The following is a 23634-nucleotide window of genomic DNA, read 5'->3' as shown; positions in this document are numbered from 1 at the left end:
CGCTGACTCTGCACAAAGTAAAACAGACGCCCCCTTCGCACTCCCCTTACTCCACGCGTGTGTGGTATTGGTGTGTGTCGGCGAGTGAGGTGGGGAAAGGCAGTGGGTGAGCTTCCTATGCGGATTTTACTATTGACTCCCCGCCCGGCTTCCACGCACCAAAACCGGGATTTAGACAGTCCAGGGGGGTCTTCACCTGGGTCGGCATTTGTTATCAACGCTGCGTGTTTCAACTGTGGTCACGAGGCAAGGGAGGACATCATCTTGGACCTGCAAGGGGGAGAGGCAGTGCGGCGAGGGAATGAGCAATGGGAAAGGTAACCGGAATGAGATTGATTGATTTGTGCTATCGGGTTCATTTATTTGCGAATAGCATACGTGAATTGTATTTATTGACATATTACATTGCGCATAGTCGCTAACATTGGGAGTAAAGGTGTTTGTATGAGGGGGCGTGTGTTATGTACGTGAGGAGGTGGTGGTGGTGGTGGTGAGGGGGCGCCCTGAGCATGCTCACGCATGATGAAGACCTACTATGGACGCCCTCGGCAGTCGCCACCTGAAATATGCAGTATGCTTTATACACGCGGCTCGCTGTGCAACGTGGTGACGTAGGCATCAGTTCCTTCATGGACTTCATCATGCGAAATGGGCTGTGGCAAGGATGTTTGTACAGTCAGATGTAAAGGTCACTGGAAGACTTAAGAAAAAAAAACAGATGCTACCATGAAGACAATAATGGTTTTGGTTGAGCTTGCCATGACTATTTTTCATGTAGATCAGCCTTTCCCAAACTTCAGGCATTGTCAGGTATACAGGCTGGAATTTATTAAATATAAGCTACAAAGTATCGACCATCAAGCAGGGGCAACTTCAACAGGAAGGATAATTGACTATCCAATTGGCTGGCGAACTGTCCATGGTACCCCACTTCTTGCCCAAAGTCAACTGGGAAAGACACCTGTTACCTGTGACCTCAAAATAAAGACAAGCAATATTGAACATGTCAAGGATAGATGAATTGTTTTGTATTCTGCAGTGATGTTAAACGGCACTGCATCATACTCATTGCTATTTATAACTATTTGTTTACCCTATGAGAAGGTAAAACAATAAACATCATGATCATCACATACTCTATGATGTAATTCAGTTTCAATACAAGCATTGTTACAAGCATTTGTGTCACCCTGGGTGAATGTGACAAATGTACACAATGTGATTAACTGGTGACCAAAGGAGGATGTAGTGTACCTTTTGCATGAACCCAAGTGGAATAGGATCCAGCTTCTGCAGGAACAGGATAAGTGTGGATGGAAGAATAATGCTAGTTTTGTTGATGTTATAGCAATCCAAGATGTTTTTAAGGGAGTCCATCTTCCCAAGAGGAACAAAATTCAGTTATTTGGGGGAAACCCAATGGTAAATGAGTCGGATGAGAATGCTCCAGGTTTCTCAACAGCCATTTAAGGTAACCTTGACCAAGGTATCTAATCTAACTTAGTTGGTGTTGTGACTGCTGCAAAACCCAAACAGTGCTCCACTTTGTTACTCATCATGTCAGCACTATTGAGTGAACAGTTTTGACGACTGTCATGACCTGCTATGTCCAATCTTGAATAGTACATGTAAAATAAATACAATATAATCAAAACCGATATTAATTGTTGTGCATCGAGTCTACAAAGTGCTAACTGCAATGCCTATTAAGCACTGTCAGTGATGCCAAGGCGGATTTAGCAGAAAGTTGATCCTTGCGGTAGCCGTGCCCTTCAGTGCTTTCCGTTTATGTATAAACAATGAGACCACTAAAACTGCCCTCCAAAAGAGGACTGACTTAGTTACGTTCAGGAGGATAAGTAGACTCACATTCTCTTCACAGGAGCCCCTCATAATCAGTTCCCTTGTTCCTGCCTTCATCATTTTCGTAGAGAAAAAAAAAATGCTGTGCACTGACCTCAATAAGCTAAGCTATGAAGAAGCTTCATCAGACACCTGATTGCCAGTGCTTCTGACCTACTTCCTCCTGAGTGTGCACCATATGTGAGCCACTCATTCACCTACTACTACCATCAATTATTGTTCCCATTGCTTTTTGAGAATAACCTGTCCAATTCCACACACGTGGGGCTGCTGTGTAAAAACAAAAAAATGTCACCTGAAATCTATATTTGACTGAATATAATCCAAAGAAAAATCCTACACCAAGTCTCCTGATAAAGGAGGAGCATTCATTTGCCCTAGTTGCTTCTTCAGTCCCTTTTCTCTTTTTCAGCTTCACCTGTTGAAGGCCTGCTCTTCACTTACGATCACTCTGACTCCTCCATCACCTGTCAACATGACAACCTCAGCCCTGCGTAGGCAGGTGAAGAACATAGTTCACAACTATTCCGAAGCGGAGATTAAGGTACTGTGTGGTCTTTGTGTGTCAGTGATGGGTGATGGAGAATGAATAAAAAAAGTGAATGTTATGCTTCAGAGCAAAGTGCTAGTCATTGTTCTTCTCTTGTCTGTAGGTTCGTGAGGCAACCTCTAATGATCCATGGGGACCGCCGTCATCTCTCATGTCAGAGATTGCTGATTTGACCTTTAATGTGGTGGCTTTTGCTGAAGTCATGGGCATGGTGTGGAAGCGCCTCAATGACAGTGGCAAGAACTGGAGACATGTCTACAAGGTGAAAGACACAGCTAACTTGCATGGATAGGTGCTGCTAATATTTTGGTCGCCCACCTAGCAACACGTGGGCAGGAAAACACTACACCCCCCAAAACTGAGTGTCGCTATTTATGTAAAAGCTGAGTTTTTGATTTAACCCTCATATCGGATCATTTTTCTCAGTGTAAGGAGTAAGTGAGGTCCAAGCTTGTGTTTTGTTTCAATATCAGTCTCGTGAAGGTGTAATGACATTGAGCAGTGTGTATTTTGACTTCAGTCCCTGACTCTATTGGACTACCTACTTAAGACGGGATCCGAGAGAGTGGCTCAACAGTGTCGAGAGAATGCATTCACGATTCAGGTACGGCACAGCAACTACAGAAATACTAACACTGTATGTTGACAATTTAAAACAACCTGCAAAAAGTTAATGACAGCATTAATACATATGAAAAGTAATTTCTAAGAATGTTTCTAAGTATTTATTTTTTGATTGTTTTTACAATCGTGCCTTACAGTTTTAAATCATCACTGAATTTTTTTAAGTAGGACCCCAATTATGGCAATATCATGAACCCATTGAAAATCCATCTACTGTAACCATGTACAAATAAACCAGAGGATTGTCTTTTTCTTGGTTCAGACGCTTCGTGATTTTCAATATGTTGACCGTGATGGCAGAGACCAAGGGGCCAACGTTCGAGAAAAATCGCGACAACTGGTGTGTCTTCTCCGGGATGAAGACCGTCTTCGTCAAGAGAGAACTCAAGCTCTGAAGACCAAAGAGCGAATGGCCGGTGGAGCTGGTAGTGGCGGAGGGGCCATGTATGGAGGAATACCCTCATCCTATCACCCGGGCAGGCGGACTAGCCAGCCCAGCATGGCTGCACTCTATGGGGAAGAGTTAAGCCGCTCCAGAGGTTCTCCATCCTCCTTCAACTGTGAGCGTTCAGTCGATAAATTACACTGCGTTGGGGTTTTTACGACATTAGGTCAGCATCACACTCCCTTTGCTGTCCCAGAGCTTCTGCTATTGCGCACACACCTATTTGCTGTGGCCTTACACCATCACCCACACCCATACATATCACCATGGCACCCTCCTTATTGTCCGTCAGCAGCCTCATCTTCATCTCCTCGAGATGCCTCTGAGCTGGAACAGGCTCGACCACAAACCACTGGGGAAGAAGAGCTTCAGCTCCAGCTGGCTTTAGCCATGAGCAGAGAAGAGAATCAGAAGGTACAACAACAGTACGCATACTCCAGATGGTGCATTAGCTATTATTTATCAGTTATGCTATACATTTTTCCCCAAATAGGCCACACTTGATCTTTGCCAACCAATTTTATATACTTAAAAAAAATATTGTACTGTATTGCATTAATCTGTTCCTCTCCCTAACAGAATCTCGGTAACATACATTTTACTAAAAAAAAAAAAAATCTCTTAGCTACCATTGTGATTCAAAATCAACCTATGTGATATCAGCAAAAATAATTAGACAAATTACAGAGTTAACTTCATGTATCTTTCACAAAGAATCTGATGTGCTCACTGATGATGTCAAAGATGCCAACCCTGCAGGAGCGGCGCTGTCGCCAAGGAGACGTGTCTGTCCTGCAGAAGGTCGTGATTGAGAGCAGGAGAGCGAGCCAGTCACGGACACAGGAGGTGAGTAAGAAACATTTGTGCATGCTTTTCGTGTGGGTGTATATCTATGATTGTGCGCTACCATATTTGTTCACTTGTGTGGACTTGGGTGGTAGAGAGTGATACGAAGCAAAAGGACATACATCAGCATAATGAGAGTGAAAGGTGGGAGAGGTGAAAGAGGTGCAGCTGAATGATAACGCGTTTGTCTTGTCTAACCTTGAGTACAACGTGACATTACCCGCAACACGATCTCCTTATCTGGTTGCACAGAAGCCCCTATTGTCATTGGCCGGTTGGTTGGCAGGCCAATTAAAGTTGCTTACTGATGTATACAATAGTTTATATGCATCCTTCTGTCATTCACATGCATGTACATAAATACTGTATATTAATATACATATCTTAGTATGATGGCCATTATTCTGAAATTGCAAGACTAACCCATCTTGCATTTTAATACCACTTTACATTACCATAATTGATTCTTTTGTTTCAAAGTGGCAGGAAGAATATGGTGAATAAATGAAGGTGTGTTTGAATCACTGCATTAGGAAACACCCACACAGGTTTGAAGCTTAGTGTTCCCTCATGCCTTAAAACACCCTGTTGGGGAAACTGCAGTGCAGTAGAGGTGTTTGTTTTAACACAGCACTTTCCAAGTCTCTTAATGAAGTAAGTGAGGAATGCGTCGCTCCTTTGTCCCTCGGCTTGTACTGCTGCAAACATCATTACGCTGTCTCTTCATGAGGGAATGCCCAATTTTCCCTTGATAAACAATCAATCGTTGGGGCTTCCAGCAACAAAGTCACCTTATGTGCTCATCTGCCTCCTCACTGCAGATGCATGCCTTTCTATTTGACTGCTCCACAATAGAAAGTTTTAATTGCAGTTGGATTCCAATTCAAATACAAGTGTGGTTGTCCTTACGTCTTTATATGACCACATTGATGACCAGTCCAGGGCGTAGTCTACCTTTTCCACCAAAGTCAGCAGAGGACTTCAGCTTCCCTGAACAGGATAAAGGGGATAGAAAATGGATAAATGAATGTATTTGATTTGAATGCAGGATTTGAGTATTGAAGGGTTATACATCTTAAATGTCATCCCATTTATTGACTCTAAACCAGCCAGTAGGCTAGAGTCAGCACTATATACAACAAATAAGAAATATTTATATTTATAATAAATAATTTATTATTATTATGAATATTTGATGAGATGATGAAGACGATCCTACTTCTCCCAGTTTGTCATCTCAACTTTGTTATGGTCTTTAATAGAGATATTTATAGATATATAAATAATAGAGATATATATTTCTTTCTCAAAGAGCCTCATTGTCATCTGACCTGATCATGCAGCTTGTTATGCAAAATTGTTATCGGGATCAAATTCAAATTGACAATTTATTGCTATTGAAGCATATAATGAATCATAAATTATTAAATCAGCATGACTCGGACGTTTTATAAAATATTGTTTGTTGATCAATTCTCATTTTGTACTGTGTTTATCGCTGCACTAAAAGCAAACCAACATGCAGAATTGCAGTAACTACATTTTGCATATGTTCTCTTCATGGATTAAAAGCATTTTAGGCATGCACAGAAACTACAAATCATCAAACATTGTGCACAAGTCTATAAAAATATATTTGATTATATTATATATTCATACTATTTTATTTCTTCTATAGTCGACAATGCTGGACCTTGTAGACGTCTTTGGTGCATCCTCTGAAAGGCCACCTCCGCCTGGTGACCCCTGGGACGCTGCCCGGCCTTCCTGTAACATCACTTCTGACCCTTGGGATTCTGTAGGTGAGTGTCCTGTCATGTTCACAAAACAGTGAGAGAGAAAAGGGATCATGTTTCAAACATCACTACACACGAAGCTTGCTTTCTCCATCTTCACAGCCGTCCCATCCTCAAACACTGGTAATCCATGGGCCCCTTGGGCCGACTCGTGCAGAGAGCCATGGGAGGCGGCGCCCACCTGCAACCCTCCAGTCAATCACATGTGGGAAAGATCAAACGAGCGCGGTAATTTCCAGAATCACTGGCTCGTTTGCTTAACATTCTTTTTATTTGTTCTAATATCAAAGTGTATTTCATCAATGAAACATGGTTCATGCAGACAGTGATGGGACATATATGGAGAGTCCACATGAAATGGAGAAGCCTCATCAGGATGTTCCTCAATTGTCTTCTCCTCAGCCAGAGAGTCAAACAGGTAAAACAAGTCACAAATGTACAGTTTGTGTCGTATACAAATTCCTCAAGTGTAGTTTTTACTCTCTATTGCAATTCCACAATGACTAATCTCTGTGCAGATTCTGAAGTACGTGAGACTGAAGACATGTTCTGTGGAGCAGATGATCCAATCGGAAATGAAGCTACGTTGAAACCTCAGCTAAATGGTCGGGACTCAGACAGTCCAGAGATGTTGGATCCGTCTCGACTCGCGCCGCCTGTAAGCACTACGCCACGTATGTGTCAGACCCCTGAAGCCTTTCTTGGACCTACGGGGGCCTCATTGGTCAATTTGGACACACTGATACCCCCAACTCCGCCAAGCAAGGCGCACAACAACCCCTTCCTCTCAGGTAATAGCTTCGAGTGAACTTATGAGAACAGAATCTAAGTTTTAGATTTCTAACCAGTGAAATGCCCCCACTCGCAGGTCTGAGCAGTCCATCTCCTACCAACCCCTTCCACTGTGACCAGCCTCGCCTTACCCTCAACCAAATGCGCCCATCCTCGACATCACCGCTGCCCCCGCACATGCTGTCCTACAGTCCGTCACTTCCACTACCTCTCCTTCACAGAGGGTCAACCCTTCCCTCTTCGCAGACCCAGCCTCCCGCCAGACTTATGGACCTTCCCTCCAACCTTCTCCAACCAATGCTCCCCCTCTCTTCGCAGCCCATGGCTAACATTCAATCCCAAGCACAGACACAGAGCCACAACCCGTTCCTCTGAGACTTCATTTGCTTATGCCATTTGCAGACTCTGGACTATAACTTGAGCCTGAACCAGAGTCAAGATCTTATTAAATGTCTGTCTGTGTGCACACATGAAATAGATCAAACATCGACTGGAAATTCAGCAAGCCTCATGATATTGCAGGAACGATTTTGTCGAGGTATCTTCAAATCTATACTACAGTGCACTTCTGTCCCTGTCCATCTCATGTTCACATTCATCAAAATGCTTATTGCAGCATTAATAATGCTATGGTTACAATAGCAAAACTGTCCATTGATAAATTGTTCACTAATTTGACAGGTTGGGCTCTGTATTTTCATTCCTAGCACAAAGCGCTGTCTAACTGCACACGTGGAATTTTTTATTATTTTTTTTTTGTATTACGCTTGATCACGCAAACAGAATAGGCTTTGTGCTACTGTGCACTGTTGCGAGGGAAGCAGGTGACTCCCAGCCAATCCGAGTGACTCCCTTTATTTATGCATTAAATTCAGCAGAGGGAGGCACGCCGTCTACCTATATGAGGAAGGACTTTCTGGGGTGCAGACAGGAGATCGATCTCGAAAAGTATATTTACAGTTAAAGGAACTGCAAGAAGATCTCTTGAGGATGATGTACTGGGCAGCACAATATTTGTGCCGCGCATAAAAATAAATTTTAGATGATAAAAAAGTTTTAAGGTGATAATGATTACAGGTATAATTCGTTCAATTAATTTCTACGATGATTCCGATTGTTCCACACCATATTTATGAATGTAATATCATGAAAGCCACCACACATGAAGCGCAAAATCTGTCTGCCTGCGCCTCGGTCAAATAGGCTAAACTAAAATTACGTTACACCACGTGCGCTACTGTTTAGACCTGCTTTCAGGTAGTCTAAAATTAATTCTACTTTTTCTCACTAAATCGGCAGCTTCCAGGGAAGGGTAGTAGAAAATATCTTCAGTCTGCCGTAATGCAGGATTTATTTCCCTCCTGGTCTGAAGGTGGGCTGACTCAATACATATGAGGGCATAGAAATATGTTATAAATATATTTTAGAACACCAAATAAAATGCTGGAATGCTTATTTAAAAATGACAACATAAATCAGAAGATATTTCACAGTGTAGTGATTTCACTTTTGAATTAAATACTGAAATAAATTAGGTATTCCTCATAATTTAGTGAGATGCACAAATAAATAAAAAGTCTGACACTGTCCAAATACTTCCAGAACCATACCCGTTTTTTTAGTACATGTTTACACGTGGACAAACGTGTTGGTAGCATAATAAAAGAAAACCCACATTAAAAATACCTTGGCACTAACATACGTTATGACAAAAAAATACTGAAATTTAATATTAAATTTAGTTTGACTTCTTTTATATATATATCTGTTATCTTGATGCGTCCTCAGTGACCCTGGTAATAACAATTGCCTTATAGTGGACACAATACTTGATAGCAGCTGGAGCTCTTGACCCTCAACCCTCCTGTCTACATTCTACCGTGGCACCATTGAGAGCGTCCTCACCAGTTGCATCGCTGTCTGGGGTGGTAACTGCACTGAACAGAACTTGAAGGCCCTGCAGCGCATAGTGAATACGGCTGGTAAGATTATTGGTGCTTCGCTTCCCTCCCTGAAGGACATTTACACCTCCCATCTCGCCCGCAAGGCAACCTCGATTGCCAGAGATGTGAGTCACCCGGCTCACTCCTTGTTTGACCTTCTGCCCTCTGGGAAGAGGTACAGGAGCCTGCGTTCCCGCACCACCAGACTCGCCAACAGCTTCTTTCTCCAGGCTGTTAGGGCCCTGAACTCGCTACCCCCTTCTGCGTAGCGTGCGGCACTGTTGCGCTATTTTCGGGAATGTCTGCTGTACGCGTTTTTACGCTCCTCTTAATTAATTATTTATTTATTTATTGTTGTGTTATTTATTCATTATTTATTCAGCACGCTTTTGTTATACTTGTTTACTGTTTGTCTGTTGTGAGCCATGTCTTGTCACCGTGGGATAGGGGGGAACGAAATTTCGGTTTCTTTGTGTGTCTTTGGCATGTGGAGAAATTGACAATAAAGCTGACTTTGACTTTGACTTTGAACTTGCTATGCACCAAGTGGCCGTTAGATGGCAAAACTGATCCCATCTACAGATTTCAAGCCTGTGCTGCTCATGATCAAGGTGGACTTTCCCTGTAGTGGGTTTTATCAGTGTGCCAATGAAGCCACACAGAGTAAACATACAGTAAAGCCCTCAACTATTTTGATCAAAACATGTCCTCATGTTTGCTTTTAGCCATTTTTATCTGCTGAATTAGGTTGTATCTATGCAAGTAAAACTAGAAGTTACCTTAAAATTAAACATACAAACATGTAGTACATGGGTTTCATATCTGGTTCTCTCCTTCCTCTGTAGGGTTTGTAAGTTCTCCTCTTTCTTGCATGGGTTTTTCTTCGGGTACTCAAGCTACCTCCCTCATTCTAGGAAAATGTTTCCTAGGTTAATCAAAGACTCTTGCCTGGAGGTGTGAATACTTGATTGTCTGCATATGTCCCACGACTGAATGGCAATCAGTTACGATGGACCCCGTCTCTGCATTTTACATTAAATTGCTTGGGATAAGTTCCACAGTAAAAAAAAAAATTCTGAAGAATGAACTGCTGATATGCAAGAGATTACTGTATTACGCAGTGTCGTTTCTAAAACAGTGAGTTTAATCACTTCAATGTTTTGTAGCTCACTCAAGTCACTCTGTTAAATTATATTTCAAAGTAAATTGCGTAAATAATACATCACTGCACGGCAACAAGACCAAGAAACCATGTTCCAGGAAATACTGAAAGCAACCTCATGACCTTCACTTTTCAGTAGGTTTTATTTTTTTAAGACTTCATCAAGTGTTAGTATAGAAAGTTCCGTTTTATGTCCCTTCAAAATATACTGTCTTGATTCACCAATGTCATCTTGCTAAATAACTCTGGATGTGGTCTTGCACACTTCTTAATACGGAGGGATACTGTACCTTCTATGATTAAGTTACAAGTCCACGTTCACTTTTCCAAACATCTGGTTCTGTCTAAATAAAATAAAAAATAAAAAAAATCAGGTGCAGTCTGAACTCAACCTCAACCGCTGCAGCCTCAACCTTCAGATATTTCTAGGTTAAGTGCATACAAAAGTACTGTATCATGTTCGTTTGATGCAAAGCATGACCTGTACAGACGGCAAGGAATGATTGAGCAAAAAGACTTGTAAGCGCTGGTGCCAAATATTGTGAATTTTTGTAAAGTTACTACACACTACATTGATTAGTGAGCGGTATGTGCCACGACTATAATTGGTTCAGGACCCCAAATGGAACTCTTGAGACTAATATATGAATGATATTTTACTTAATATATTAGCATAGTAGCTCTTATTCCATGTCTGCCTGCTTCTGTCAATCTCCATTTGTTCAAATTAAACATCTGGTTTGCCTTTCTTGTCAAGGACCAAATTCTAATGGTTTGTCTGGAGTTGCTGTGATTCGAAGGCCAAGATGTAGTCCAACCGAGCCAAAAGTTCTCATGATTACACTTATCATGCACTCAAGCATGACACTATATTTCCTAAGCTTGGCTTCAGTCTTTTCTCCCCCGGAGTTGTTGTTCCTGGCCTGCAATAAGATGACCCATCAAGTTTAAAGCTGATAAAGGTCAGTGTGATCAATGTGGAAACAATTAGTCTGTGCAGAGACTAATGAGATGAACTACATGAATTATATAGAGAGCTTCTGTAGTCAAGTTCACTTCAAAACTGTATCCTGTCTTAAGTTGTGCCCTGATTGGGGTGGATTGAGCATCTATGCAGATGTGGAGTAAAATGTTAAAAGAACACACATGGGAAGAAATATGGAGGGATGCACGGGCTTCTGTGTTAAATGGGTTTTTTTGATTACATTTGTTCAGTTGTTCTTGGGTTAGCAGGGTGACATAGCATCCGCCTTACAGTTCTGAGGTTTGGGTTTGAATCTCAGCTCAGGCTTTCCTATGTGGGGTTTGCATGTTCTCTCCATACTTATGTGGCTTCCTCCTGCAGCACCAAAACATGTGGTACCTGTTAGGTTAATTATAGACTCCAAATCATCCATTGGACTGAATGTGAGCATGAATGATGGTTTGTCTACATGTGCCCTTGGACTGACTGGCAACTTCTACCGGGTGTACCTTTTGAGCTAACTGTTGCATACTCAGGCAACATTTAAAAAAATTAAAAGCACATTTGTTTAGGGTGGCATTCTATAAAAACTAGATCATTTTTATTTGTTCTTTTTTTTTAAACATCCTTGTATTAACTGTGAAACGTTATAATTCTGTTTGCCCAATATCACATTTGACTAATCTTTGGATAACAAAAAACAAAAAAAAAGTTTAGAAAGCACATTGGTACGTTTTTTTTAATTGATTTGGTAACAGTACGTTGACACTGACTTTAACACTTTGCAATTTGACTAACGATACGTATGACTATAGTGAAGCTAGTGAGTGCTGTGACGTCTCCACATTTTATGATCGACAATAGTATCCGCGAATCCAATGTCGTTGTTCGTCTACGCTTAACCAATCAGAGAATGAGTTGGATTGTTTACGGAAATCATAGCGGAGCGCACACGTGAATGAGCTACACACGTAAAGAATACCCCATAAACTGCAGGTACTTAAAATAAACTTATGATCAAAGTGGTTCGATGAGTGAAATAGCTTCTATACTGAAATATTAGCCCGCGATTGTCCGTTTTCACATTGAGATGACCATGGAATGTCCAGACGAGGAGTTCGAGTTGAACATGAAGCCTCCAAAGCGTCTTCGTACCGTACAAACTGGGGCAGAAACAGAACCTGACGCACAGGAGAGTCAGAGTAAAGTTGACGTGGTAGGTTAGAAACAAATAAACACATAAATATAAATAATAATTTGAATTTGTAGCTTCCTAACTGCTCATCCACACGAGAGTTGCGGGTGTGCTGGAGCCTATCCCAGCAGTCTTTTGGGCGTCGGATACCGAATAAGAATACCTTATGTGTCTCAGAGTGTCATCATGCCCGTGTACAACGCCTCCTGTTGGCTGGATGAGTGTCTGCAATCAATATTGGACCAAGACTTCACTGGGATTATGGAACTATCCATGTTTGATGATGCCAGTACTGTATGTTTTGTTGGATTTATTCACATTTTCGCATACTGTGTGTGGTTTGTCTTGTATGTATAGAATCTCAATATGCATCAATCTTCCAACATGGATCCATCTTTTCTCCCCAAAAATATTTTTCTCATTGAATTATCATATCGCATAGCTTTCTCTGTTCCAAAGCCATCTTGTTATCCATTTGCTTGTTCTCTAGGATGACTCCAGAAAAGTGATGGAGGCTTGGAGGGGGAAATTAGAAGCAAGGGGCATCTCAGTGGTGATTAGTGGCCATAACTCCGACCAACCAAGAGGAGGTCCGTTCTGTTGTACTGAGTAATCCAGTCTTCATTTTAGAAGCAATCATTTTTCAGAATGTTACATGACACAATAAGCTGTGTTTTTGTATTCAGACAGTTTTGTTTCCACCCCACTCCCAGTTTTATACAGCTTGAATGAAAATGACTTCCACCTTGACATTTTAACATCACATCATGTAATTTAAATGTGTGTTGCGTGAGGAGCTGTTGAGTATTTGCATGCGTGTAAACACAATCTGCGTTCCTGGCTTCCTTAATGATGGCATCAGTCATCGAATTATTCCCAAAGATGCATCATGTAAGACATTTGTTTGTCCTCAGCAACTTTGCTTTTTAACATAGTCATACTTAATGATCAGTCATTTTCAGAATAGCATAATTATCTTCACATAAATCAATGGAATCATGCAAAAATGTCACAATTTTCTTCTAGTACTAGTGTGAACCCATGCATGTTTTAGTACTTTGTCTATTTGAAAAATACATAAAGAAGTATACTGATCTACCGAGTACATCATGTTCTAACCATTGTCGCTCATACAGGTCAATGTAAAATCTCCCAAATGGAAACTTATGGAAATGCTGCTTTTTCTTTCAGTGGGATATGCAAAAAATAAGGCAGTAGCGCAGAGTTCTGGAAAATACTTGTGCTTTCAGGATGCGGTAAGTATGTGTGCAGTCTTATGTTAGTTCTATTAAAACGTCACTTGTCTTCCTACGTCCAATTTGAAAAACCTGGAATGGAAAGACCATCTGGAACCCTCCGCCACTAATCAAATGAAGTTGACCTCATCACTTCTTAGTTTTGCTTTTAAACTCCACATTAAGACTTTTCTTCGTTCCAACGGAGGGTGTCCATCAAAACACGGTGCCTGACAGTCCGACTGTATTCTCATAAAATTCCTCCATTAGCTCGCTTGTACTTGTCCCTCTGCTCGACACGGTTCAAGTCCTACAAAAGACCAAAAGTAGATGAAGCGAAAGCGTTTCTTTTAGACTTTGTCAAGCACATCTTAAATGTTATTACAAGTCTGATCTTTTCCTCTCCATGCATGATTACATATACATTCAGAGAAAATCGGTTCCAGATGAGGAGATGAGGGGGAAAATAATCTGCTCCAATTCTTTCATGTCGGGGTTCTGTTCTCCGAGAGCTAATCAAGTTTAATACGATTTATAATGAGTATTCTCTCGAAGAAAGAGAAAAGGTTAAAAAAAGCCTCTACTGTTTCAAACAGAGATCACACGCTATTATGTTTGCATCCTGACTTATATTTGACGTGCATTGTGAATTACTGTTCCTCGTGTGTCGCAGGATGACATCATGTTGCCCCAAAGAGTTCGGTTGCAGTTTGAGACATCTGTCCTTCACTCAAGCTCCGTAAGTTTTGCTACACGTGTTTTTTACATTAACTTCCTTCCCTTTTTCCTCGCCCGACTTTTTTTTTTGTCTTTTCACTTTCTGTCATTTGTCCTTCACACCGCTCGCTCAGACAGAAGCCATTTTTGTCTGCATTAATGTGTTTTGCAGACCTGTGTGCGGGAAGTGAATCTTATCCAAATGTTTGAAATATTTGCACAATAAGAGCGACTGTGTCCACATGCCATGATGTTGGCATGCAGAGCAGTGTGAGTATCCGGTGTTGATGCTTTCTGTGGCCCTCCAGGTCAGGGGTTGGGGGTCATGTGTGTGAGGGAAGTGAGGGAGACAGTACAGAGACAGCAGGCCTGCCGCCCTGCACAAACAGCCTGTCCCTTTCTGTTACGCTTGTCATTTTTTTCACTTGACAGCTCTGTGTCAAAATGCAGAACATCAGAAGGTCTTTTTCTTTTTGGACAAGGGCCTCGGCTTCTCCCATCTGCTAGGTATTGACTGTGGAATCTGGGTCTACAATCTGCCAAAAAACGAATATTAAAAACTTCATATAAACAAGTGGTCTCATTATGAAACCATATCTTCATTGGATTACAACTGCTGCCAATGTCAATATACCTATATAAAGAAAACCTAAATATGTATTCGTATTTTAAAAATTCCATACCACTCTAAAAAAAGAAGATGATTTTGTGGTTTTATGCTAGTGTTATTTTTTTTCCCCTGGTCTTTGTAACATCCATGCGCAAAGGATATTGGTCAAATGTTTTTGTGTGATACTTTTCAAGCAGCAAACTAAGATACACAATACTTTGAAAAATTAACTTTCTGGCCAAGGTAAACCTGTTATAGATAGACTTTAGGTTGATTAATTGTAAAAAAGGGGAAATCACTGTCATTTGTTTTTAAATGTTTCTTTAAAGGTGCAACGATTAATCGATTAATTGTCAACTATTCAATTGCAAAATGAATCGAAAAATTCCCCAAAACCTTTGAATTTCAGCTTGTTAGTTAACAACAGTTAATATTCTCCAATCTCTGTCATCCTCCATGAAAGCAGACTGATTATATTCGTGTTCAATGAAAATTAATCATTTGTTCTCTAATTCATTAGTTAATCAACAAAATAATCGACAGAATCGAATTATTCAAACAATTGTGAGTTTCAGCTCTAGAACTTCTTTTGTTTTATGTACTGTCCTATTTCAGTCACAAGGCCCTTCCCCAACCTTTGGAAGCTGTGCTGACTGTGTTCAATAAACCAATGAATGTATTACAGTTTCAAACTTTGAAAAGCAGCCATGTTGACTTTCTCATCAATTTGTGTTTTTTATTCCAGTTGATAGGCTGCAGAGTTCGCCGGCTTCCAGAGAGCTCCACGGAACGCTACACGCGCTGGATCAACACAATCACTCAAGATCAACTCCTCACACAAGTAAACACTCTGAGCTCACTGCACTCTGTATGGGCCTTTCGGAGGGGTCATGTGGCAGGCACTGAGCAGGTCAGTTTAAAACAGGATACATACCTGCCCCTTGCCGTTTCCACGGAAACGGCCCGGTGGACGGACTGGATATTAGCTACGGATCGCTGGTGACCTTTCTGTCACTCAGTCCCACCAAAGGAAGCGGCTCCCGCTGCCATCTGTCATTAGTGGAAAGTGTCGGTCGTGGAACTGTTAGGTTTGCAAACCAAACTGCACTGTGAAGTTAACTGAGGAGACTTTGTCTTTCATTTGCAGGGGACATCTGGGTATGCTTATAGTGCTGCAATAGTACATGACGTTCACATTCACACTGCCAGCATATTAAAGTTTAACCCAGATGCTGTGTAAGGAGCAAAAATACAAGTAAAAGCCAAAACTGGAGGAGACAGCCAATCCTCTCACTGGTTAGAAGTCAGGTATTTCAACGGGAAAACAACTTCCTAATGTTGAATGTCATCCAACATCATCCAAAAATAAAAACAGTGGCTCCAGGACTATATGGGTCATTGATAGTGTACTGGTTCACGTACTTGACTTTCATGCAGACCTTGAAATCACTTCGAATGGTTGTTTCCTTTCCATATGTGCCTTGTGATTGACTGGCAATCAAGTTGTAGTCTGCCGCCTGTCCAAGGGGAGTTGACATGGGCTCCTGCTCCCCACCACCATAAACTTGAATAGAAAATGCACAGATCATTTTAGGATGATTGAGTCAAGAAGTGCAATTATACTGCAAACAATAATTTTGGGCTGAATAGCCGCATCTTAAAGATGGTTTGTACCATAGTTGTGGATACTCAAAAGTTTACAGAGCAGAGAAGCTAAACGCTGGAAAATAAATTTCGCTGCGATAAACATTGAGTAGCGTCTCCTGTATTTGAATTTATGTAGCAGTGGAATGTAGCATTGCAACTGCAGTTGCTGTCGGAGCAAAACACACTGTCACCAAGACGACAGGTCTCTTGATTACACACACAGACACACACACACCGTCTGGATAATGCTTTGCCAGGCATTCAAGGATATTTATATGATATTACATTTCATGAGAATGTGATCATTCTTCCCTTCTTAAAACAACTCATTTTCCTTGCGCTTCTCTTTCTCCACATTCTGCGTCTTTGCCTCTACTTGTCGGGTCAAAAAGCCGGGCCTAGGTAGACGTAAACCAGATTTACTCAGGGTGGTGCTTGCTTCACTTGATTCAGAGCAGGACTCTTGAGTGTTCATCTGCAGGACATTAGGTATGGTTATCAATAGCCTTCCCAACCCTGCTCACTAGTCACAGCCTCAGACTTTCTCATGCTTTCCCACATTCTTATTCAGCCGATTCATGCATTTGGCTTTAGTTTACATCTGCAAAGTGTTGAAATATTGCAACAGAGGAGCCACATGCACGTAGGTGGATGCACATAAACACACACATGCTCATATTTAGTAGATTCGTCCAGCTGACTCTGACGTTTTGGTCTTTTTTTTTTTTCATTTTGAGCCAGGCAATTGTGTGCACATAAAATTTTACGTGCGCACATTTACACATCGTGTGAAATATAGTGAGGCAACTGAAGAAAGACAAGATTAACCTGAAATCACCCCCACACGCTAAACACAACAACTGTGACAGGACACCCAGAGGATGGAAAGAGGAATAAGGGGGGGGCTTGGAGAGCAGTGAGGTGGGGGGCTGTGAGAACGTAAATATACAGCTTATAATGGCGTGTTTAGGGGATGCAGCCAAATAAATAAAAACGGTAAAAAGAAAGGCATTAATGTGTGTTTCCATTGTATTTGTACGTGTCTGGAAGCACACACCTTTTCATGTTGTTCAGGAGCACATTTTTTTGCAGGTTTTAAAATCAACATGTGCACATGGTGGGACTTTGTGAGGCCACTTCATGCTTATCATGGAGATGATGCTAGGACGGACCATGACATTACGTTTAAGCACCATATTTAAGGATGTCACCTTAAAGTAGGACCATGCTGTCTTCTTATTACCATGGTGACCTCAGATCACCTTCTTTAGCCCACAATGTTGGTTGGTATTGTTTGTGTTTCTGACATGACACTTCACTCACACTTGAAGAATTTATTTTTCTTTAGTAGTCAGTGTCTGTCAGATTTGACTGATTTAGGCACTGGTGATTTGGATTTGCCAGTCACTTGAATGTAAACAACACATCATAACTATAGAGGGAGCCCTTGATCCAAACAAGAGCATAATTAATTCCTCCTGAATGATCTGTAGTAATGTCTTTAGCCAGTGATGATGTTCATTCTCCTGACTTTGGTGCAGGCAGAGTAGCTTCACTCTAATTTGATATGTTGTCATCAAAGATAGGCGCTCACTCCTACAATATTTATATCTTTGAAAGGCTGACAGAATTTCCTTTTATGGCCAATCCACTTTGCAGTATAAACACTGTTCTTTATATTTTATATGCTGATGTTTGAGGACATTTCTTGCACCTTAGGTATACACCTCACATGGACCAACAGTCATCATGCCGACTTGGTTCTGCTCGAGGGACTGGTTCTCAACTGTTGGATGGTTCAGCGAGGAGAGCAAAGTAAAGCACAAAATCTTTTACACTCCAAACTGCAAACACATACATGACATACATTTCTTTGTTAATTTGTGTGATTATTATTAAATTAAATTGGACAGTGAGTTTTGAAGTGATATTTATCCTTTTGCTTTTGACTGACTTTCGACTGTTACGGTTCTGCAGTTGTATATTAATTTGTGTTTCAGTTTACAGTTTTCACTGTCTTTGTGCTTATCCCATTGCTGTATGCAAAACGCTTTGTTACAGCTGTAGCTCTTGAAAAATGCGTTATAGTATAAATCAAGGTGTATTGTTTTGTTTTATTTGCAAGATCTTCTCTTGCGCAGGGTTTAACAAGTTTTTATTGTCTACTTCACTTTGATTCGTCTCTGTCTCCAGGGAGTCCCAGAGGATTTGATCTTCTTTTACCAGAGTCTTCGGGAAGGAGGACTGGTGACCCGAGTTGACCAGTGCCTTGTGGTGTACCGTTACCACGAGAAGGCCACAACACACTCCGTGAAAGAGTCAGTTTCACCATCTCACCCTTCTCCACTCAGCTACTCGTGCTCAAGCACATGCACTTAGACATACTGTTGATCCTCCACCTCCTCACAGCTGCCCGCTGCCATCCTAGATTCCCTCGGCTCAACACAGACATGCAATGCATCACTTGGCCAGGACGTACTCAGCGATATCATAATTTTTCACTTTTTTCACTTTTCCTCCTGAACTTCTCTTTATTATTATATACAATATTATTATTATTATTATTATTATGTACAAGGCCCTTCACCAAGCATCCTCCTCCCTGTCATTATCTATTAGCCGCCTTATTTTGGGAAGCCTATTTCAAGCTTGCCTACTTTCCACCCAATCCCCCCCCCCCAACTCCTTGACACCCCCTCCTCATCCGCTACTTCCTTTGACAAGTGAAACCTGGCCTCGCACACATAAAGTAATTATAGACAATGTTTGTGAGGTGAGAAATGCTTTCTTAAAAACTTGGGAGGGTGACAAAGACGTACTGAGATGATTGTCTGACACATGAAGACGTGTGAATTTATGAACGTGATTGTGTGTGCGTTATGTTAAAAATGTCAGCGTGTTGATGAGCCAGGTTAAAGGGACACATACGAACATGCTTACTATACGCCATCTCCATTGTTAGGGAAACCATTTGGAACCTGCGAGTTGGATTCCTTCAGGAGAGAGTCATTAGCCAATGGGAGAGCTTCACCATATGGAATGCCGGGAAACAGGGCCGGAAGCTGTATCGTTGCCTTAACGACACTAATCGAAAGAAAGTAAGTCGTCATATATATTGCAAGAATAGAAAAGATGAATGGATGCACTACAGATATTCATGGGCACCACCAGTTCTCTATTCATGGCTGTGATGTCATTTTTGTAAGGTCAAAGCTTTCTGCGATGTGGACCACAACAAGATTAATAAAGGTTTTTACACCTATGAGGACTCCAAGGTGAGCTTAACTAAACACTTATCTGTGCATCTAGAGTTAGCACTAAGCTGTCTTTTGCGTTCTGTGTAGGAGCGACCAAAGCCAAGAATTCCCATCCTGCACTACAAAGATGCGTCGCCCCCGTTTATCATCTGTGTCAAACTGGTGAGCTGAAAGTGTTTTTGTGTGTTTGCTGTTTCTAACCCCCAGCTCAACAATCTGCGTTAACGACATAATGAGCGAGGGCGTGTGCCCGGCACAGGACGTAGCACACAGGAGGCCTGCAGGAAATGGCTAGAGACAGCAGCCTGATCTTTGAACACATGGCGCTTGTATAAACATCAACTGATCTGCTCATTTTTAAATTGTTGTCAAAAAGGACTTTGTCAAATCTTCAAACCAGTTTCATTTTTTTCACGTTTGTTTCTTTTGCAATGTCTGGTAAAATGCACACATAGGCAGCCAAGAAAAACATACTCGCTGCCAAATGACAAATAGCATCCTTATCTCCCAGACTCAGACATCAAATCTACACTGACCCCATCAGCAGGCAATACTAATTGGTCAATTATGGGAATTAGATGTGGAGTCGGTGTCATTTTCTCTGAAAAACACCTGGACTCGATCCCATGTTTGGCAGCCAAATGCTACATTGCTCAAAGCAACAATAGGACGTCTTTGAACTGTGTTCACAAAGCCAAGGTTAAACTTGATTTGTAGGCTTGTCAATGTGGGTGTAAATTTTAGCGCATTTATAAACTCCAGCGCAAACTCAGAAGACAGGATGTCAACAAGATACCTCCCAAAAAAGTTTGGTTCTTAGAACAAATACTGGAGAATGTCAAATGAGGTTTTGCATAAACATTTTTGCTTTGTCTTTCTTAATGTTTTTTTCTCATACGCACTGTTTCTTGTGTGTTTAGGACATGACAGGTGGCGTTCTAGAAGAAAACCTCAACTCGTTGCAGTTGAAAGAAGGAATAGATTTCTTCCATTTCAACTGACCGCTTAAGAGAATCTTGAGTCTAGCTGTTATGGGGCAAGTCTTTCCATTTATGGAGGTATCAGGAGGAATTAGGGCCATATCGCACGGCTAATTAAATTCTTTCTGTCAAGCTAGGAAATGATTGGCTTATGAGAGCACTTGAAATGGCTCAGTGTGAGCATACTGGAAACATCAGTGCAACATTATGACAAGGTTGAATAAGCAATATGTTAAGCATTGATGTGGTTTATGTAAATAATGACATCTTTCTGGACTGTCAGTTTCCTGCAAACTTCCAATGAGGAGACCAGCTTGGTGCTAATGTGCATGCAAGTTGATTTACTTTGGGACAGAAGCATCCCAGCTTTTGGCAATCTCTGCATTTAACTACTCTCACCTGCTTCCTGACTTGCTGCACATTTCATACGCATACGTAATGTATTTTGTATCCAAAGTGATGTTCCTAATGGCAAGAAGATAGAAACAGCTCATCAATTGGGACCTTCCAAAGCTATTCCTTCATTTTTATCTTATTGGAGTAGACACATTTTCTTAAAAGATGACTCGATGATTACAGCTGCAAGTTGTTAGTATGAAAGGTGTGACCTTTACACTTGAACTTTTAATGTTAAAAGATGTGAGGGAGTGCGTGGAGCATCAGAGCACTGAACTCAATAATGGGTGTGGCCTCCCTGTCTGATGTAACCACATGGACACATCTGCTACAAACATGGACACAGCCTGTGCTTGTTTGGCATTCTCCAAGACTCCTATGAAACAATATTCTCTCCAAGAGAGCACAGCTCTGATACGTAAACCCTCCAAATAGTTTATTCTACCTCACGGAGCCTGAACCTTTTTCTGCCTGGAGCCAAACAGACCTTTAACCACATATTTCCTTCAGTGTTCCTGCCTTTCTGTAAATCTGCACTCTGCAACTTGGAAGGAGGCAGCAGGGGCACACTGCTGCATTGTTTTCAATGAATAGGCACGACTGTTTGGGCCTGATAGTGCTATTAGTTGTTGTTTTTTTTGTAAGATAGTCACGTTTGCCGAGCACTCGTGGCAATCAAGCATTTACAGTGAGGTAAATAAAACAAAATGTGATTGTGGCTCAGAGTTTGCCCTGCAAAGCAAACCCTAGGGAGGTAACTGAGAATTTGGTGATGTTCAGACAGTTATTTGACTGTAATGGACTTTCATCCAAGTATTAAAAAAGGAATAGTTATAACTACAATGGTGTCACTTTGTCCAAATACATTTGAGCCCATGAAAATGGAGTATAAAATGGCTGCAATCCCTAAATGGCAAATGTTTGTGAAACTTCTGAAATTAAAGCACATCATTATTTTTTATTTTTTATTTGCAACCTCATTGTGTTGGCAAATTCATCAAAATTGTCCAACAACAACCTCTGGACCCACTATTGTGTATTTTATTGTGTTTTCTCCACATAGTTGTATCATCATGCATCTGCAATTAAAGATGATCATCACCATTGTCTGTCTTATCCATCTTGTTTTCAATTAGTTGATTCATTTCAGTGTCTCTCATCAAAATAGTCAAACAATGACTTTAGAATAAAGAAAATGAGAAGATGTTTACAACTAATAGTTTGGAACAAATGTTGCCTCCTTTGATTCTTTGTCTCTGAGCCACTTCACATCTTTGGTCCAGGGTGATGCATTTCAACATCTGCTCGCTCCAGGAGGCTCCTTGTGATTGGTTGAGCTCACTTGTCTTCGCCACTGCCAGTATCAGAGACGCGCCTAACGTTCCAAACGTCCTCGTCTTCTGTTGCACGAATGGTACAAAATGTTTTAAAAGCACCTGATAGCATCACCAATTCTCAACTGATTAAAATCAGTAAAAGAATCTCATCCCGTGCTCATCCAAAAACAACAACTCATTCAAACTTTTATTTGTCCCATAAAATTGACTTTTTGCACAAGAAAGTCATGGGGAGATAAGCAAGGCAGTGCCAAGAATAAAACGGGAATCGATAATATAATAATGAAGACTAGCGCACCAAAATTAAAAGAATCTTTCTGGTTTAGCATGTTTTTCCCATGTGTCCCCAAATGTTTGCATGGAGCCAATGGCTGGTTTATATCACCCATATGATTGGCCTCATCTTTTCAGCACATCTTTTCAGTCTGCCAGATTGAGGCGACACATTTTAGAGAGTAACAAACCAAAGCCAGTTGTTTGAGGGAGTCCTTGCTCTGTCCAAACACAAATTGTCCCCTCTGCAATCCTTCATGATAAAGCACTTGATCACAATGAACCCTAATGGAGAATCCATGAAAAAGATCCAAGTAGAGAGTAAACATAGCTTTACTTTGTGTTTACACTCCATCCCTCTGCAGACATCAGTTCTGATAACTAACACACACAGGCAGAATAAATGACACTGACCCCAGAGGCTGCTGGTCAAATAAACCTGCACCAAGCAGGGCAACTGATAAGAATCGGGTGTGTTTGGGTGAAGTGCGCTCGTAAAGGTCAGACACTGAAGGCCTTTTAACACATTCCTTTGTTTCCTGGTCTCTTTTTTTTTTGTGCCGTCACGCTATGCAAGGCCAAGGAACACATGCACAACATGGTCTGATGACATCTGCCTTTGTGACATAAATCTTCGTATTGCAATGACAGTAACAACAGAAAGGAAAGAAACCTTGTGATCTATCAGTTGAAATTCTTTTCTGGTGTGTTTCAAGTCACGCCCCACAGAGGATAATATCCTTTGTGCTGCACATTAATGGTTCACTCATTAATAATCAGCTCAGTAGTGATTATGTGTCCATCATCCAAGCGACAAAGTCAGAAGATAAAGGCAACAAATCAAAGAACACAAACACGAAGGTAGTTCAATGCCATGAGTGGGAACATGTTTATTTCTTTGGATTATGAAATGTTTTGATTGTTTGCAAGTTTTATATTTTAATTCTTTCCAGTTTGTTTTGCAATAATTACTTTTAAACATAGTGTACTGAATACCTGAAA

The 23634-nt window shown here is 41.1% G+C and overlaps 2 protein-coding genes across 16 annotated transcripts; both read left to right on the top strand.

Annotated features, from left to right (window-relative positions):
- The first annotated feature begins 47 nt into the window (after nt 1–47).
- On the top strand, nt 48–7594 carry epn3b (epsin 3b). Of its 13 annotated transcripts, XM_088374375.1 has the most exons (13): nt 1172–1471; nt 1883–2043; nt 2276–2407; nt 2517–2675; nt 2934–3017; nt 3300–3648; nt 3775–3896; nt 4197–4328; nt 6007–6130; nt 6227–6352; nt 6447–6542; nt 6643–6915; nt 6993–7594. In XM_088374375.1, the coding sequence occupies exons 3-13, from the start codon at nt 2339–2341 to the stop codon at nt 7289–7291; spliced, it is 1833 nt and encodes a 610-aa protein (XP_088230501.1). In that variant the 5' UTR covers nt 1172–1471; nt 1883–2043; nt 2276–2338; the 3' UTR covers nt 7292–7594. The 13 variants fall into 13 exon arrangements, with proteins under 13 accessions (XP_088230494.1, XP_088230503.1, XP_088230501.1 ...); XM_088374368.1 differs by lacking the exons at nt 1172–1471; nt 1883–2043 and adding an exon at nt 48–317; XM_088374377.1 differs by lacking the exons at nt 1172–1471; nt 1883–2043 and adding an exon at nt 53–317 and having other exon boundaries at nt 3300–3597; nt 4242–4328.
- A 4301-nt stretch (nt 7595–11895) lies between these two features.
- qtgal (queuosine-tRNA galactosyltransferase) lies at nt 11896–22253 on the top strand. 3 transcript variants are annotated; one of them, XM_088374511.1, is made up of 13 exons: nt 11896–11981; nt 12076–12201; nt 12358–12474; nt 12671–12770; nt 13372–13436; nt 14089–14154; nt 15488–15583; nt 18109–18204; nt 18583–18707; nt 19352–19487; nt 19596–19664; nt 19734–19808; nt 20567–22253. In XM_088374511.1, the coding sequence occupies exons 2-13, from the start codon at nt 12076–12078 to the stop codon at nt 20645–20647; spliced, it is 1152 nt and encodes a 383-aa protein (XP_088230637.1). In that variant the 5' UTR covers nt 11896–11981; the 3' UTR covers nt 20648–22253. The 3 variants fall into 3 exon arrangements, with proteins under 3 accessions (XP_088230637.1, XP_088230638.1, XP_088230636.1); XM_088374512.1 differs by having other exon boundaries at nt 11919–11981; nt 12095–12201; XM_088374510.1 differs by having other exon boundaries at nt 11923–12201.
- The last annotated feature ends 1381 nt before the right edge of the window (nt 22254–23634 follow it).

The sequence above is a fragment of the Syngnathus floridae genome, chromosome 4, assembly GCF_059516105.1.
Source record: "Syngnathus floridae isolate MCC-2025c chromosome 4, RoL_Sflo_1.0, whole genome shotgun sequence".
In the NCBI taxonomy this organism is placed as follows: Eukaryota; Metazoa; Chordata; class Actinopteri; order Syngnathiformes; family Syngnathidae; genus Syngnathus; species Syngnathus floridae.
The sequence above is the reverse complement of the archived record's forward strand: the minus strand, read 5'-3'. Positions and strand labels throughout refer to the sequence as shown.